The sequence below is a fragment of the Pleurodeles waltl genome, chromosome 5 (assembly GCF_031143425.1).
Source record: "Pleurodeles waltl isolate 20211129_DDA chromosome 5, aPleWal1.hap1.20221129, whole genome shotgun sequence".
In the NCBI taxonomy this organism is placed as follows: domain Eukaryota; kingdom Metazoa; phylum Chordata; class Amphibia; order Caudata; family Salamandridae; genus Pleurodeles; species Pleurodeles waltl.
Window position 1 is genome coordinate 1,128,267,771 of NC_090444.1, and position 18,068 is coordinate 1,128,285,838.

The 18,068-nt window shown below is 44.0% G+C and overlaps 1 protein-coding gene across 3 annotated transcripts in view; it reads left to right on the plus strand.

Moving 5' to 3' along the window:
- CRIM1 (cysteine rich transmembrane BMP regulator 1) overlaps positions 1–18,068 on the plus strand; it is a 752,848-nt gene that overhangs the window by 698,907 nt on the left and 35,873 nt on the right. For 2 of the 3 annotated variants that reach the window (XM_069235322.1, XM_069235323.1), the window contains exons 12-13: positions 4,671–4,886; positions 8,205–8,423. In XM_069235322.1, coding sequence (XP_069091423.1) covers positions 4,671–4,886; positions 8,205–8,423 — 435 coding nt within the window. The remainder of the gene's footprint in view (positions 1–4,670; positions 4,887–8,204; positions 8,424–18,068) is intronic. The other variant, XM_069235324.1, reaches the window with a different exon arrangement.

An 18,068-nucleotide genomic window follows, 5' to 3' on the forward strand; every position in this document is an offset into this window, starting at 1 on the left:
ACTCCTCACCAAAGACTTCAATGTATCTGAAACCAAGTTACTCAGAGCCTGGCTGCACAGGTGAAAGTCTCCGCAGATCCGATGGTGAGCAACACAGAGCTCCGCAAAGCAACCCCGTGCTGGTCCCAGACTAAACTCAGAAGGTAAGGCTTTCACTAGGTCAAACCTGATCCTGTATCCAGCCCGCACCTTTTCACATAAGTCCTGAACTTGTGACTTTGTCCTAGTGTGGCACAACCAGATACCCCCAGTTGGTGCTTTATGCATTTTGGTGCTATTTGTACCTAAAACGTTATGAACTCATAACTCTGATTTTACTGATTGGATTTTTGCCATTCTGATGTCATGTTATTTATTCAAATTTACTCTGTTTTTCTACATTAGTTTGAAGTACATTTATGATGATTTTTACACTTTATTATTTAAGTGCAGCATAAATACTTTACACATTGCCTCAAAGTTAAGCTGGACTGCTTGTATGCCAAGCTACCAGAACAGGTTTATGTAGTGACTTTAGGATTCTGATTAATATTTGAAGTGGGTTCTCAACCCTGTTAAACCAATAATCCAACGTCTTACACAAACAGACTTTGGCATCAGCCCAAAAATGCATTCTCCTTTCTTGTAATGGAAAATAAGTGCAAGATTTCAATTTATTTTAGTACTGGTTTCAGTCTGAGTAGTCCTCAACCCAGCACATGGAATGTATAAGAAGAGGTGGTGCTGTCCAGTTTAAGTTATAGCACTACTGAAGAGAAATGCTAGTTTTGCTCTTGAAAAACTGAAGAAATACAGTATGAGGAAATGCCTTTTTTGTGCGACTACCCTCTTGTTTAATGGATTTTATAACTGTTTTTGAGACTCTGCACACTCAGTGCTGCCCAGTGTTTGTATTCCATCCCCTAAAACTTGTAAAAAATGGCAAATCCCTGGTTGGCATATTTAACACTCTCATGTAAGATGATGGTATATGGTGTGGAAACTACAACCATGGCATGGAAAGTTGAATGTCACTTGTAGACTGCACCCCTTCTTGTGACATCCACTAGTATGACAAGAAAAACATGGCTTCAGGCCTACCAATGTAGCCTGACTGCTGTAGTTGAAACTTGCTTTCCAACCTGTCAAAATAACCCTTTTGACAAGACAACACTTTCCCCAACCCTCTTTAGGCCTTGTAGCCGACAGGGTAGGATGCATTGTATTCAAAAGAGAGACATGTGAAAATTGTAAAAAAAAAAAAAAAAGTGTTATGTCCCTGCAGTGACTACACCGAATGCTAAATCTATCCTATGAGGAAAATAGAGTATAGAATAAATTATTAATTCTACCATTGGGGGTTTGGGACAAGCTAGAGGCACGGTTCAACCACTATTTTTAATATGTATTCAAAACTAGCTCAATGGTAAAGTTAGATTTTTAATAATGATGTAGGGAAAACAACTATTAGAAAGCTACCTTTTCCCTTTCTCTAACTCCTGGGGGCTAATTTGCATTACCTTGACAGCATCTGCTCTGCTAGTGCTTGACCTTAATTAGGTGTGAAAACTGCTCCCCAATCAGGACAGTGACTTAGTCCTTGGGAAAGGATGAGTTGGGTGTGGTGCATGTGATCCCCATCAGCTCAGGAAAGGCAGCTGTGGGGGTTCCAGGATCTTCATTAACTTGAAAGGGCCAGAGGTGAAGTTTGCATATTCATAGTTTAGTGTAAGGGGAAATAAGGAAGATGAAACCTTTGTTCATTTGGCCCTGGGTAGTCAATTTGGCACCAGCCCGGGGGGGGGGCAGGGCTGGTTGAGACTTACTTGGTATAGCTTAGGAGAAGAGGACTGCTCATTTCCCTCAACACAGTCATGCCTGGCACACAAGCTTCCTCCTAAAGCAGAACGCTTGTGAAAACCTTAAATGCAATTGCAAATATAATCCTGGATTCCCTGTAGAACTCTGCTTTCTGTACCATTTTGCAGTAAAACATACCAGATGCTCTAGAAAAATTGGTAGGATTGCTTCCATTGTTTAGGGGTTGTCAAAAGTCACCCCTACTCACTGGCTACTGAGCAGTGCAACAATGGACATCACCACCAGCTCTATAAAACACTTTTTGGACCTGTGGAAAAACAGGACTGTGCCTACTGTCTGGGACTACTGAGAAGACCTGAAGGGTTGGAACTGCTGTCACTTGTACCCAGGAAGAAGAAATTGACTCCAGAGGTCAGCTGGCTGTCATTATATTTAGTTAGTGTTTCACAACAAGCTGCAAGAGGCCTTTTTCTTGAAGTGCCCACATGACTAGCTGCAACTGGACCTTGCATTTGTCCTCTGTTGGAGTAAATTCTGACCCCTAAGTGCTGTCACTGAGGTCATTGGACCATTAGTGGTATCTAGCTGGATTTCTCCAACAACCTCTGAATAATTGGAACTTGGAAAAGATGTTGAACTTCCAGACTTCTGGAGGACCGGGACTAACCACCCAAGTCAATCCACGCAAGAGGCTATCTCGCTGGGTAAGAAAATCAAGTTGGGCCCACTCTGAACTTTTTGCTGCCTAAAAATCTTGTTTAGTAGCTCCTCATGGCAAGCTTCTCTGACTTTGACGTATCATTTCCAAAGCAGCCTTGCCCTGCCGGAGGATTATTTGTTTCATAAAAAGAGACTATGGGCCCTTATTACGACCCTGGCAGTAAGCTGGCGGTAACACCGCTAAACAGGCTGGCGGTGTTCCGCCAGCTATTATGACCATGGCTCAATAGCCACGGCCATACCGCCGGCCCCTCCAACTTACCGCCAGGCGGAAGGCAGTGGTGCAAGCACCGCTGCCCTGGGGATAATGAGTTCCTGACCGCCAGCCTGTCCACGGCGGTAAACACCGCCATGGAAAGGCTGGCGGTATGGGGGACTCAGGGTGCCCTTTGGGGCCCCTGCACTGCCCATGCACTTGGCATGGGCAGTGCAGGGGCCCCCAGGCACAGCCCCATCGCGCATTTTACTGCCCGAATTTCAGGCAGTGAAATGCACGACGGGTGCTGCTGCACCCGCTGCACATCAATATTGCAGCCGGCTCTATTACGAGCCAGCTGCAATGTTGATGTGACTTTTCCGCTGGCCTAGCGGAAAAGTCATATTAGGGAGCCAGATATACCGCCAGCACTGGCGGTATACTGGTGCCCGCAGCTTCGGTGGTCTTTTGCAAAGACCGCCGAAGTTGTAAAGAGGGCCTAAGTCTGAGCAAAGAAATCGTAACCTGGTTGAGGGGCAAGAAGTATCCGGCCAACGAGAGGATTTTGTTGGGAGTGAAAATTTACTATTCTTTTTCAGAGCTTTTCCTGCCACATCCAATGGCTTTAGCAGGACCTTGTCCAATAGCAGCTATCTAACTTTGAGAGGACTTCCTCAGATGTAGCCTGCAACCGTGCCTCACTGGAGAATTTCTACTTCCATTTCAGAAACTATTTAGAGAGTAAAATCTCTGACCAGGACAAATTGTCTTGGTCATGGTCAGACTGAAATTGCACCTAGGTTGCGGTCGCACACCAACTGTACCTTCTCTTTGTGCTTTACATTTTCTCTTGAATCTTTACAAATTCATATCTATAGTTCCCATTATTCTGTTTTGTCAGTTTGATGTCATTTTGTTTTATTGAATTATAATCTATTTTTTATAAATTGAAATGTGATTTTTTTAAATGTATTTTTGACTTTTTTGGTACTTCTAAACGCTTTACATATGTTTTCTAATTTAAGCCTGTCTGCTTTGTGCCATAGCTATCACGGGTTGAGGTCAGGTTTAAATTATTGAAATTTTGCCTCAACCCTATAGGTTAGTGTCTTTATTACTTGTGGTAAACTACCATAACCTCAGTTATGAATTAACTTTATAACGTGCAGGTGCTCAAAGCCTGCAGGTAGCTGCCACTTTAAAGTCTTGACTGAAGCAGTCCTTTTAAATAAATGGCTGTCCTGCTGCGAAAGAAACTATTCTGTCACCTAGATGAGTCTGAGAAGTGTGTGCTTATTTAACATGCCACCAGCTGGCTTTATGCCCTTGCTAACCTGCAAGTTGGTGAAAAACGAGCACATTTGCAGACATGCACGTTTCAAGTGCTCAGTTTGTTATCATGCACTTTTCTCATTTGTTGATAATGTAAACATTGCATAGCAGAAAATAATAAGCAAAATATTAAAGCAATATTAAAGTAAATAAATTTGCCCCATAGTGGACGACGTTTCTGAATTATGTTAAGGTGGGGCTTGCTTCCGTTGGAATTCTTTTAAGGCGAAAGGCTACGGTTGTCCCCAGTTTGTAACCTATGTCACTTTGGGTCTCAAGATTTAAATCATTTATTATTTATGTGTCCAGAATCTTTATTATATCTTCTAAAATGCTTGAGGCCCATCTTTCTGCAACTATCTATTTGATTGGCCTCTAATACACTGCAGACACTTTACACAATTCGGTGTGAACAATTCTGTTTTAGAATTTTTAACTTTTTAAAGTGTTTTTTGAATTTGTATTGATTCTTTTGTAATTTCATGATTGTAAATGTTATCATGGATTGAGACTTTTATGTATGTTTTGTGCTCTTACCTGCTTACCTTTGTTATTATGATTTTATGTGGACCTCTATTTGGAGTTCTATAACATAAATAAAATAAACTTCAAACTTCCTCAGATGACTCCAGTGGAGAAAAGCCTGTGCTGAGCAGCCCCTCTGTTTGTCACGCCCCGGGAGGAGAATACTTCGTGGAGGGAGAGACGTGGAACATTGACACCTGCACCCAGTGTACCTGCCACAGTGCCCGAGTCCTCTGCGAGACTGAGGTCTGCCCACCCCTATTGTGTCAGAACCCTACCCGTACACAGGACTCCTGCTGCCCACAGTGTTCAGGTGAGCTATTCCTTCTCCTCTCTAACAGAAACATTGAAACACCTGCTACAAAAAGAGTTTCTTTGGCAAAAATATTGTAATGCCACTTTGAGACACCCAGGATCCGGATCTAAGATATTGACACTTTTTGCCATACAGGAAGCTTTTTTGTTTTTTGTTTAAATGATATCGTTCCTTCTAGTTTGTATCATTACTGTCCTCTATTAAACCTTTCACATTGGTTGGGGGCAAGACATGCACAGGTGTTTTCTTACAGCATCATGAAGATGCATAATTGCTTTAATTTCTATTTCTATTGTAAATGAAATGAACCCTTTTAAAGGTCGTCTTTCTGCAAAGCATATAGAAGTGCTAAGGTTAGGTTTGAAATATAGATGGGGAATCATTTTGTCAACTATCCCTGCCATGTGCTTCGGGTGGAGGGACCACCTTGAAGGTCCTCTTCCCCTACCACACCCAAATCTTGGATTTCCTTCTGCATCCATTGCACTGCATTGTTGTATCCACTTTCTGCTAATTGAAGCCCCCAGATGCCATGCAGTATTGAATCACAAGTTAGAGTTTGATGTAGAGAAACAGAAGTAAGAGAAGAAGTTCACTTTCCTAGGGGTCCCTTGTATGGTGGGGGTCCTGGCACTTGGACACTTTGCCCATACCTTAAAACGTCTCTGAGTGTCACTCCTAAATGCATGTTTAACATATCTTTTAGGGGGAGGGGTGTTCACTAGCAAGCAGCGTAACCTGTAATCTAGGTTTTATGGATACATCTTCTCTCTTTCTTTGAGGTTACTTTCATGCTTTATAAATACCTCCTAGGTATATGCATATGGTGCCTGGACTAGCATAAGTCACAAAAATGCCTTGGGAGTTCGACCCTATTTTTGGTAATCGTTGCTGCAGATGTTGAAATACCTAGTCTGGGCAATGGGGAGTTTAGATAGACTCAAGTGAGAAGCTTGAAGGAAAGGATAACTCAATAAGACTCATTAAATGCTGGGAACTCCCCATATCTACTTATAGATTACCTGTTTAGAAACCATTTCAGTGAATGTCATTTGTGGAATTTTTTTGTCTTTTAATCTAATTTCACTTCAGTTAATTTTCCTAGAGGATTTTTGCAGTCGGGAACAGGCATATTCACTTGAAGGGCTGGCCACAGTCCTGCATATCTACTTAAAATCACCAAAACGGTGTTTATGGCCCAGGGAGATGGCCCTGTCCCTCCACCTCAAGTTCCGTTCTAGCCGCTTTTTAGGGTCGAGCCTGCGTCGCATGCGTTTCGCTGAGCGAGACGCTTTAGGAATTAAAAAGGGCTTGGAGCCCCGTCCACGTCACGTCAGTGTCTTTCATTGGCTCATGGGCTTGCCTGTTAGAATCTGCTTGATTTCATTTGTGGAAGGCACGCATACGTTATGCCTTTTCCGGTGGATAGCTTTCCTCGAGCGCATCGACCAGGTACAGAAAACATACGAGGCTCGCTGTTTTCCGTCCGGTTCGTGGACTACTTTTTCTCTATTTTCCCAGCGCAATCTCGCTTGGCAGAAGTCGAGCGCTTTACATAATATCGACCCTGTTAAACACTTAATTGCACTTGTTCTGGTTATTGCACTTTTGCCAATAGGTTTCATGATGATTGAAAAGTCCGGTTAGGAGTTTACAACGCTATCCGCTCTAACACGAGCAAACGCGAGACCCGCTGCGTTGCAAATGCTTGTTATATGTTGTGTTCGTGGCCTCTTACTCTATTCCGTCTCGAGGAGTCTACGCATGAATTATTATAAATCCAAAGGCACAAGATGGAGGAGAGAACAGCCTAATCCCGAGGCAGCGCAAGCGGGAGATTTAAGGTGTCTGCTGGCAAATAAAATTCACACCCCTCTAGTGCTGTTTAGTAGAGTGAATTGTGTGCATATCTACTGCAGCAGTTACTAAGAAGTGCGTGGATGCTGCTCAATGCTAGAGAATGCGCGTAAGTCAGGCGTCCTGAAACTGGGTGGTGTTTTTTTTTAAATGTTCAGAGGAATAACGCAGAGCTGGTCCCAGCACCCTATATAGAAACAGCTCCTTCGATTGTCTTCTCCGTCCTAGATCTCTGACTTCATCTCTGTATGGCCATCAACCTCAGCAAGCCTGACACTGTTTTTAGGTCTTGATTGAAACTTCAGTGGCGTACAAGACATATTGTTACCAATTGTTTAAAATATTCATAGTATGGGGTTTGGCTCCACGAAGAAAAGTATTACTCTCTAACCTCATGCTATGGGCTCTTTAGTGTAACATTATGCCTTCTAAGGAGTGCCTCCATTCGAATACACAAGGAACTGTTTGTACATCTGAAAAGTAATCTCAAACATTGTACTTGTATTCAGTTTTCTCAATATGTTTGACTTTCAAAGACATCATCCTGAACAGCATTTGTGCATGGAAAGCATACAAAACTGCATTTGTGCATGGAAAGCATGCAACCCGCGTTTGTGAATAGATGCATTTGAAAGTGTTAGCATAAGGTTTGTTGGCTTCACCAGTGTTTGCTTTCATTGCTAAAGTAATTGCCTCATTTCGTTGCCTCCTCTGATTTTGATCACAGTTTTTGATTCATCCTTTTGTTATAAGCATTTGAATACTGGTCAATACGTTTTAGGCTTTAAACATCAAGGACCTTTAACTGCTTCCGCAACTATGACTATGATTCATGAGAAAGGTTTTATTGATTAATATTTTATTTATTTATTTTTCTCACCGGGGCATGCTCTTTCCTGTTTTCTGATCAGGGCCTCACTATTATTCTGCTGTTAATCCCTAAATTAATGGTAATCTTGGGCTTGTACACTATGATGCTGACTTTTCTAGTGATACTTGTGAGTTCATGGGGCAGCAGAGTCTAGCTTGTTGCCAGTCCACCCGTCTCTTGCTACCTTCACATCATGCCTTTGTGGCTGCCTGTAAAGAAGGTGGCTACAGCCTTGCCAGTCAATACATAGTTATCTATACATGGTGATATTAAGTGCTATGTTAAATATTCTTGTAGTGATACAAATCTCAGAAATAACAATTTTACTGAACATTCACAATACACCTAGTGTAGACCAGTTGTATTCAAAATGAGATTGGTCTGTATTCCACCTCTGCTTTCTTATATTGGGAGTACAAAACCTATGTTCAGACTCCAAAGCTATAATAAGTGTGACTCTTGTCTGTGGTGAATGATACTATTCCCTGACAGGAGTGAGGAAACATGATGTTCATTCTTTACTCCCAAAAGAAAAGTGGTAACTTCACATTTCTGACTATGGTACCTTTGCATGCCTCTTCCAATAGATCCAGATCAGCCGTTGTTATCTGCCAATGACAGTACGCCACGCTACTGCAAAAATGAGGACGGTGACATTTTCCTAGCAGCAGAGTCATGGAAGCCCAACGTTTGCACTAGTTGCGTGTGCATGGATGGTGCCATCAGCTGCTACTCTGAGTCCTGCCCACTTGTCACCTGCGAGAGGCCAGTCTTGCGAAAGGGGCAGTGCTGCCCATATTGCATAGGTAAGTGAAATGCAAGCTTCTCCTAACATCACCTTTGCCATTGGTGCACTTCATAATCTGCATTGAAGGCCACCTGTTGCTGTGCACAGACAGAAACTTATATTTCTATAAATCTAGCAATTAGTTGAGTCACAGCAGGACCATTGTTACAAAGTACATGCATCAAAATCAGGACTCTTCTGGAAACCAAAAACAGGTCATAAATGTGCTATTTGCACCCTGCATTACACTGAGCAAGTGTTGCGAAGTTACTGGTGAGCTTAATTTTTGTTTTTCCAAGAAAATAATCAGGTCACATCGCACTCGTGAAGGCAAAGTTAGAAAAAAAAAAAAAATATATATATATATATATATATCAAACCAAGGCCCTTTCAGGGATAGTGACGCATAAATTATGCAAATAAATAAAGGAGAATTCTGGGATGTTCCCAATTTTAGATGGAGAGCTGCTCTAGTAAGGAGCACCCTGCAACACCAGCGACACTCTAAATTTGCTCACCTCAAATGTCTGCTTATCTAGCAAAGTTTTTAAGCATAGGATTAGCACAGTGCTATCCTCGCCGAGTTAGATAGTGACAAAGTATTTTGCCATTTGTACAGCAAAATCTTTAAGCATAGAATTGACAGTGTCATCCTCGCCGAGCTGTAAAATGACAAAAGCCATTTGCCACTCCAGGCACAGTATTACAGCTTTGGACTGGTCAAATACCGTCCAAGCCAACCTGGAATGAGTAAAGCAACCCCTGACACGTGTTTCGTTCTCATTAGAGCTCTTCAGAGGGGTATAGCTTTGTCCAGACACAAGGGAGCACCCAGTATAAGTCAAACCAAGGCCCTTTCAGGGATAGAGTGACGCATGAATTATGCAAAAAAACAAAGGAGAACTCTGGGAAGTTCCCAATTTTAGGTGGAGAGCTGCTCTAGTAAGGAGCACCCTGCAACACCAGTGACACTCTAAATTTGCTCACCTCAAATGTCTGCTTATCTAGCAAAGTTTTTAAGCATAGGATTAGCACAGTGCTATCCTCGCCGAGCTAGATAGTGACACAGTCTTTTGCCATTTGTACAGCAAAATCTTTAAGCATAGAATTGACATAGTGTCATCCTCGCCGAGCTGTAAAATGACAAAAGCCATTTACCACTCCAGGCACAGTATTACAGCTTTGGACTGGTCAAATACCGTCCAAGCCAACCTGGAATGACTATATACATTTTGGCTAATTTCTGCTGGCTGTTCTAGGAGGACTCTAGTAGAATATTGCAATACTTAGAAGTGATTCACTGCATCCAGAAGCAATAATGTGCATGCCTGTAACAAAACTGTGTGCCTAGTGCGAGTACTGGATGTACAAAAGGCAAATATGAGTTCCACATGAAAAATGGTGGCTGTGAGTCACAGTGACACTTTATATAAGATGCAGGACCTTTGCAGCATTCTGTGAGCCACAGCAGATAGTCGTGCTGTGGCCTTTACAACCCTGCGGCAGAATAAACTGGGTTCTGTACACATTCATGGCAGGAAAGCCTACTGTTTCAAGTCCATCATGCCTGCTCCTCTCGAACAGGGCGTTGGAGCGCCAGCCAGTGGACAGGCACCCTTCCATTTGATGAAGTAATAGTGCTATGATGAAATAGAGGGTCAACAGTACTTAATTTGCAAAGGAAAGAAAGTGATGGGTACCCAGAGATCTACACCTGCAGTGCTATATCGGCGCACCAAATACCAAGCTTGCATAATGTTGAATTCGCCTCAGGCCTTCTTAATCCTCAACAGACACAGCTGTCCTTTCATCTCACTCTTGCTATTCCCTGCTTTCTCCCTTTACTCGTGTTTTTAGGTCGCAGCCTACCAGACAGCACAACTGTCTGGTTTTTTTAAAGACATCTTTGGGACTTTCAGAAAGTTGACCTTGGAATGCATTCCACTTGTTGACTACCATTTGCTTTGTGGTTTGTAAATCACACTTTCTGGCTTTCCATTTGCTGCCGTTATTTGGTTTAGGCTCTCCGGCTTCAGTTTGTTACTCCTGTTGCCTAAGCTGTGTTTTCTGTATTCCGACACAAAGCCTCTTTCTGTTAACTTGCCTTTAAATACTGTTCTTATCTCGTTACATTTGCTGTGCATTCAAAGACCGAGGTTAAATGTCTGGCGCTGTCTTCCAAGGGCATTTGTTTACTTTTCTTTCTCTGACTTCAAAGTAGGAGGATTTATTTGACAATCTTACTGGATACTGGGTGTAGGAAAGACATTTTTTCTTGCATAAAAGCATTTAAATGAACTGTGTGAGTAATTCAAAACATATCAGAATTATGAATGCACAAATGAAGCAAATATTTTGTTATTTCTGAAGTGTATTGTAAACAAATACTTTAATACGATCAAAACAAATCATTAAAATAGGTGATGCAAGTTGTATAAGTAAAGCAGTATGTCTGTGCAAATGTAATGCTCATTTCAATTGAAAATATGTTATATGTAATCGAAGTGTGCTACTACATCATGAACACTCCACTCTATGCTTCTCCACTCTACTCTGCACCACTCCACACCTCTGCACTCTACTCTGCACCACTCCACTTTACACACACTATTGCACTCCATACCACTTCATGCTATGCCTCTCTACTTTACTCTGTACTACTCTACTCTTTGACAATGCACTCTTCACCACTCTACACCACTGCACTCTTCACCATTGCACTCTTCACCATTGCACTCTGCTCAAATCTAGGCCACACCAGTCTACTCTAAGCTACTGTACTCTATGCCACTCTGCAACACTGCACTCTATTCCAAAACACTCTAAATTGACTCTGTAACACTCACCTCTATCCCACTGCACTCTACACCATTCCACTGTATGCTACTCTAATCTACTCCGAACCTCTGCACTCTACACCACTTTACTCTAGCCATTACACTCTGCTACTCTTCACCACTCCACCACTTCAGTCTTTTCTGACTCGATCTGCTCAATGCCACAGCACTCTATGCCACTCTGCTCTACACCACTCCACTCTATGCCACTGCACTCTATGTTCTACTGTTAACCACTGCACTCTACGACAGTGCACTGTATACAGCTACACCCTGTTCCAATACACTCTATTCTTCACTGTACTTGATGAAGCTGGTCTCTACACCTTTTCACACCACTGCACTCCGACACTCTACTATGTAACACTACACTCTCTGCCACTCTACTCTGCACTACTCCACTCTACACCACTGCACACTATGCCACTCAATTATACTCTTCACTCTGTTACTGTACTGTCAATTGACTACTCTGGGCCGCTTCTCCCTGCATCACTCAACTGTACGCCACACTGCGCTGCTCCACCTTGTGTCACTCCACGCCTCACTGCACTCTATTATGCACCATTCTAATCTACCCCATTGTATTGTATGATGCTGCATTGTAAGTCATTGCACTCAATGCCCCTGAAGTTTGCAATACTCTATGCCAGTGCTGTCTGCACCTGTCAACTCTACGCCACTTCAGTGTATACCACTCAACATGACTCCAGAGTGTGCCAGTTCAGTACACAACACTCTCTATTCCACTACACTGTACTCCACTTTTAGCCATTCCACTCAACGAAACTCCACGCCACTCTCCTCTATGCAGCTAACTTTTAGCCATGCTGAACAGCAGCCATGGATAAAACACATTGGCAAAGCGGCATCGGCGAGACCTATTGGCTTTCCAAATGCTTGTTCCGTATTGCTCTTCTTTCTTCTTTGCATCTGTGTGTTTTATCTCTCTCTAGCTCGCCAACAATAGCTGATGACGGAAAATAAGTGTTGGTCCTCAAAAATGAGTGCCGGTGGGGCGCAATGGGCAACCACCTCCCCAAATTAAGCACAGCGGTTGAGTCCGGAGCTCGCTCAGCCGATGCTGCGTCCGCTATATATGCGAATATTTCCCTGTCCTGCTTACCAGTCGCTCTCCTTCAAAGCAGACCATACCCTTGGCTGTAAGTGTATGAATAATAGATTGTGACGTCTATAATCCGATAAAGCAAGAATTAGTTTCTCGTTTTCTGAAGCGCTGAAATGATTTATAAGAGGAAAAATGAGCCTGGGGTTAAGTGGTCTGTGTACCGCTGCAAAATGCAATGCATCACACAGCACGCCTGTTGTCGTCTCCATGTTATCTCGCCACCTCGGCTCCCGGATGAGGCGCTGCACTCACTCTCGGCGCTCTTGAAAGCGCCAGGGAAGCCTCCGTGAATGACAGTAGCAGTTAAGGCCAAAAATAAGCTGACAAACCTCTCCTCCTCCGGGTCTTCATCCCTGTGGCTGCAAGCCCATTTGCACGGTGACATTTTAACATGTTCGCCTCGGTTTCTGTTGCGTTGGTTCTGTAAGTATTCTAGGGGGAGGTCGGTGGTATAAATGATTAGAGGGCAGGGAGTAGGAAAATTGCAAGGACCATTTCTGTGATTTTAAAGTAGGTCTCGCTTCCCGGCGGTCTCACTATGCAGGACTGTGTGGTGGCAAAGGTGTCGGGGGCCTTCGTGCAAGCAGAGACACTGCCTGCCACTCTTCTGCTGGGTATCAAAATACAGCAATAATTAGGGTTCAGAGGGCTCGGAGCCATTGCACCTTCTTCAACCTCGAATACTACGCCCCTGATACAGGTTGTCCTGCATCCAACTACTCTTAGTCTTGTGTGTGCACAATGATAATAAGTATCTACATTTGGTCAATGGGTGCACCTCATTTCTCTAGTGCATGTGTTGAAGTGCTGCAGCTGTAGGCAGTAACACAAGCTAGGAAACGTCAGCACATTCTCAGTGCCCTTTTATTTTTAAGATTATATATATATTTACTTCAGGGCTCGAGTTATGATTACTTCAGTTAACTATAACTGGTGAATTTCAGTGTTTACTTGTGTTTTTTTTTTTTTTTTTAAAGAATGTATTGCTGCAACAGGCAGTCACCCAACTATCCTTTCTGTTTTTCAGTGCATATATCGTGGTAAATCAGGTTGATATAGTGTAGCAACCACAACTCCCCCCAGCACCCGCAAAATGATGGAAAAAAAAAGGGAGAGACCACTTTTGGTTAAAAAAAGATGTCATCTGTGGAGTTCATTCAGATGGTGGGAACATTTGAATGATGAAGAGAAGGCAACTCTTGAGTGTCCTGATAAAAATAGTTATTTTAGCGCAGAGCAGTGTCAATTCATAGCTGTATAACGCAAATAAGTCATTTGAAAGTAGACTAAACATTTGTCTTGGTGAGGCCCTACAGCCACTAACCTCATGACCATATTCTACTCAGGGCTGGCATATCCTGCAGACAAAGCCGAAAAAGACAGATCTACTGGCTCGCATCAACATGTTTCTGCATGATATACAGCATACAAATGCTTCTTTTTCCCCACAAATTTCACTGGATACCCTCACGGGTGATTAGTCCACTTTAGAGAAACCAATAACACCAGTGGCCACACTAAACATCGGGCATTTCCTTGGGAGGCTGGACGAGAGGGGGGTGTGCTTTTGTAACTGGGGGCCAGTTTTGTAGCAGTGCAGCAGTTTTAAAAGGACTGCAGAGTTCTTGTATATCCAACAGTTTTCAGGCAACAAAAGTGACAAGATAACTCTGCTGATAAATGTACCTGCTGGAGAGAGATTGGATTTTTGTCTAGAGGCAGTTTTGACTCACCTAAGGTAGCGCAGTTAGTTAATATACCTGCTTTAAAGAATTTGTTCCATGCAGGTCACATAGAGGTATTTATGTGCATAGCTCAGTGGGATACTGCTTTTGTCAGAGAGATCCTTATGTTACTGTGCAGTTCATAAGTTGCATCAAAATCTAGCACAATTAACTGTGAACTGCCATCAAAGAGCTGCATGCTAACTGCATGGTACAGGTTAGAAAGTTATGGTTTTCCCCAGTCTTTAATTATCCAAAAATTGCTAAAAAATGGTTTGTGTATCAATAAATTGTTATTAATAAAGTCAATCCTAACTACTGTGTTATGAATCCTGAGTATATACCTCCCCAGACCAAGCAATCTTAAAAATAATAATAATAAAAAAAAAAAAAGTCTACCAGTATGGATGACACGTAATCCCACAATTTGTAGTCCCCTTTGTCCTATGTAATATTTTTTATACACTGATTTACACATGTATGATTAATTGTCACTGTACATGTGTATAAGATGTAAAGTGCTCCATCACCTTACCCTGATAAGAGAAACGCTATAGAACAAATGAAATACACGTGGCAGACGCTATGGGGGGGCGTAGCTAAACAGGTAAAGATGGCTGACTTGCACTAGAAGCGCTCCGTACCATCCACCCTGAATCTGAGCCAAATTTAAATGCTGGGCCCGCCATCCACGCTACCTTTTGCCAGCTGCAGCTATGACACACAGGCAGCTGACAGTCCTGGGGAGGAAATGGTCCGTATCACCTTCCAGCCTCGCAGACGATCACTTCTCTGTGCACTGCCGCCACAGCCCGTTTCATGGCAGCCAGTGCAGCACACTAAGGCACTCAAGCAGGAGCAGTATCTACATCCCCAGTATCGCAATATGTTCCTGCCCCAAGGGACTTTCCGGGAAAACATATCGCTTGCAGCAGGTCCCTCGATGGCTAAACTGGGACAAGGCCGTGGCTTTGTGTGCTGTGCCTGCGCGAGGCCACACTTGGTAATGGCCTACTTGGTAATGGCCTTGCACCGAGCTCCTGACTGTTTCCAGACTTCTGCCTCCCCAGGAAACAGGGGCTCCTCCCCTGAAAACAATGATGGGGCACCGGGGGAAATCACTGGAAATCACCCCCCCACTCCCCTGGGCCCCTGGCACTCTCCTGAAATGTCTGCCTCCGGGCACCCCTTACCGGCAGGCTGCGTGGGGAGAGTGACTGGCTGCAGGGCCTATGGACTCCGAATAGGGACATGGCCCCCGTTACCACTCCTACGTTTTTAGCACTCAAACGTGCTGCAACATGGGTGCAGCTGGACCCACGCTGTACCTGCCATTGCTACCATGCTGTCTTATCTCAGAAGCAGACCCTGACATCTGAGCCCATTTCAGACGCCTCAATTGAGTCTCCAAACACCTTTTTTCTAAAGGCTGAATGTAAGGAGAGCGACTGGCTGCTGGGCCTTTGGTGTCTGGTTCAGGACAAGGCTTTCGCTCCTCCCACCCCTTTTCAACTTTCAGGAGTGCAATGGCCAGGGAGTGAATAGGCCTGCGCTGTGCCAGCCAATGTTGCCATGCTGTCCTACCCCTGGAGTGGACACATTGGTGGCTGTGGCACCTCCTGGGAGACCTCCCGGTGACTCTTTGGAGCAGTCTCTTTCAGCACTCTTAGCTCTTTGGGTGTGGGGAGGCTCAGTGGCAGTTGCAGCATCTCTGGCCTCGACTGAATATGTGAGGGACAGCAACACTTCAGAGGGGGGCCCACTCCCTGAACTCCTGCTGAATTGGGGGTTGCAAGGTGTTGCTTAAATTTGCTGGCGGTACTTTGCAGCCCCCTCTCCCCTACTTGAGAGGATATGCCAACACCTGCAGTAACTGGCACACCTGTTTTGGGGACTTGAGCACGCTCGAGCTCGCATAGGTACAAAACTGTTTGAAAAGGGGAGAAGCCCTGTGGCCCACACAGCCTCTCTACTGCATTGTTGTGTAGCCATTTTAGTTATAGCTTCATGCACGTTATTTTAGCACACTAGGCCTGCCGCTGTGCACTTTAACCTAAATATATTTTATTCAGCTTCATTTATTATTTTAACAAAAGCCACATTTGTGGTCTTATTTTATTTCTCTCTGTCTAGCTGTTTTTGCCTAGGCCAGCACTACGTTCTCAAACAAGACATTGATGTTCACTCTCTGCTTCTTTCAAGGCTGCAGTAAGATAGGTTGCCGGTGAACGTGGTAAAAGTTTTGTCTCTGGTATTCATAGAAAAACACACATCCTTACTTAGGGACATTTTCTCAGAACATCAGCTGTTTTTTAAAATAAAAACGCTTCCTTGTCCCTTAAACGTTAGAGAGAGATTCCAGCCAGAGAACCACGACTGTATGCTGATTGCTGAACAGTTTGCTATAGCTGCTTGTGCAGATTTCAGGCCTTTGCTCAGGTATGGGGGATGATGTCTTCCCAAGGGAACCTTAAGGGCGGAATTAGAGCTTAACATGCTGTGCTGTATTATAGCCTAGGTAGAAATTAGTCTATTGATTCTAGTGACAATATGGTAGCGTTATTTCTATGCTTCACTCTCCTTGTCACAATTCTAATCTTGTCATGCTGTAACGTCCTGGTTATTACAGTGTACATGCTTTGCTATCTAAGATTCAGTGGCTTAATTAAAACCTTATTGAAACATATACTGCCTCTGTTTGTCATTGTGTATGTAAGACTAATATAACTGAGATAAACGGATGAGACCTGAGTGACCACGATTTCCCTGAGACATCAACTATGTCATGCGTTCGGCTGCCCAATCATCCCTGGCCTCGGGTAGAGATGAGGCACTGCTAGTTAGCTGGAGCAAAACCTGGATACAGATGCCACTCAGTCTCCCACACAGCAGGTGATTCTGCTGCTCAAAATCCAGTAGTCTCTGACAGCATCAGTGCTTGGGCCTTCCTTCTGTTGCCAATTACCCCACCTGCTGTTGCTGCCCCTTTGGTTTCTTGGCAACAGACAGCCTACAGGGTTCCACACCCTCAGGTGTATAGATACAAGGGATATCCTCCCCTCCTCCCCGGGAGCCCCCTCACATCACTGATCCTAGGGCTCTCCACCAACTACTGCCGGTGCAATCTACTACCAGACGTAATGCATCCTAGGTCAAGTGAATGCCACTATGACCACACAGAAACCTGCGCAACAAGACCCACCTTCTTTTGTATCTGATACTCCTCTGCAGGACTCAACTGGATAATCCTTAGAACCACCACTGGATGAAATGGATCAAGACCTAGCAGTCATTGAAACCTCTTGAAAATCCATGGAGACTGCCCTAGGTTCTTTGGTCGCTGAATTGAGCTTCCTCAGAGATGATCATCTAAAGGTAGCTGATAGAGTGACTATGAGGGTGAGAAAACACTGGCAATGCTGCAGCCGCAAACACTACACTACCAACAGGCTATCTAGGACTTACAAGAACTAGTTTACTTACTAGAGGAATGAGCAGGCAATGCGGAGAGCCGATAACATAGAAGTAACGTTCGTAACCTGGGTCTATGTGAAGGGACCAAAGGGAACAACCCTTTACAATCCCTGGGCACTTGATTCCTTTCCTTCGTCCCCGCCTCTGACCTCACCACTTTCCTCTCCCTGAAGCAGGCTTACCGCATCCCAGCACGTCGATTCCCCACTGGGAGCGCCACCTCGACCAATGCCTGCCAAACTCCTACATTAACGTGATTGGCATGCCTTCCTGCGTGTGCCCAGAATTCGTGGCCCCCTGCGCTTGGAGGACAAGCACATAATGCTTTTCCCAATTACACCCTGAAAGTCCAGCATCAACACACTACCATTTTAGAGGTCAAGAACCTCCTAAAATATATGGGGGTCCAATGTGTTCTGCTGCTTCCAGCCAGACTTAAAATCCTTCATCATGGAGCATCCTACTTCTTCACAGAGCCCAAGGGCACATGGGATTGATTA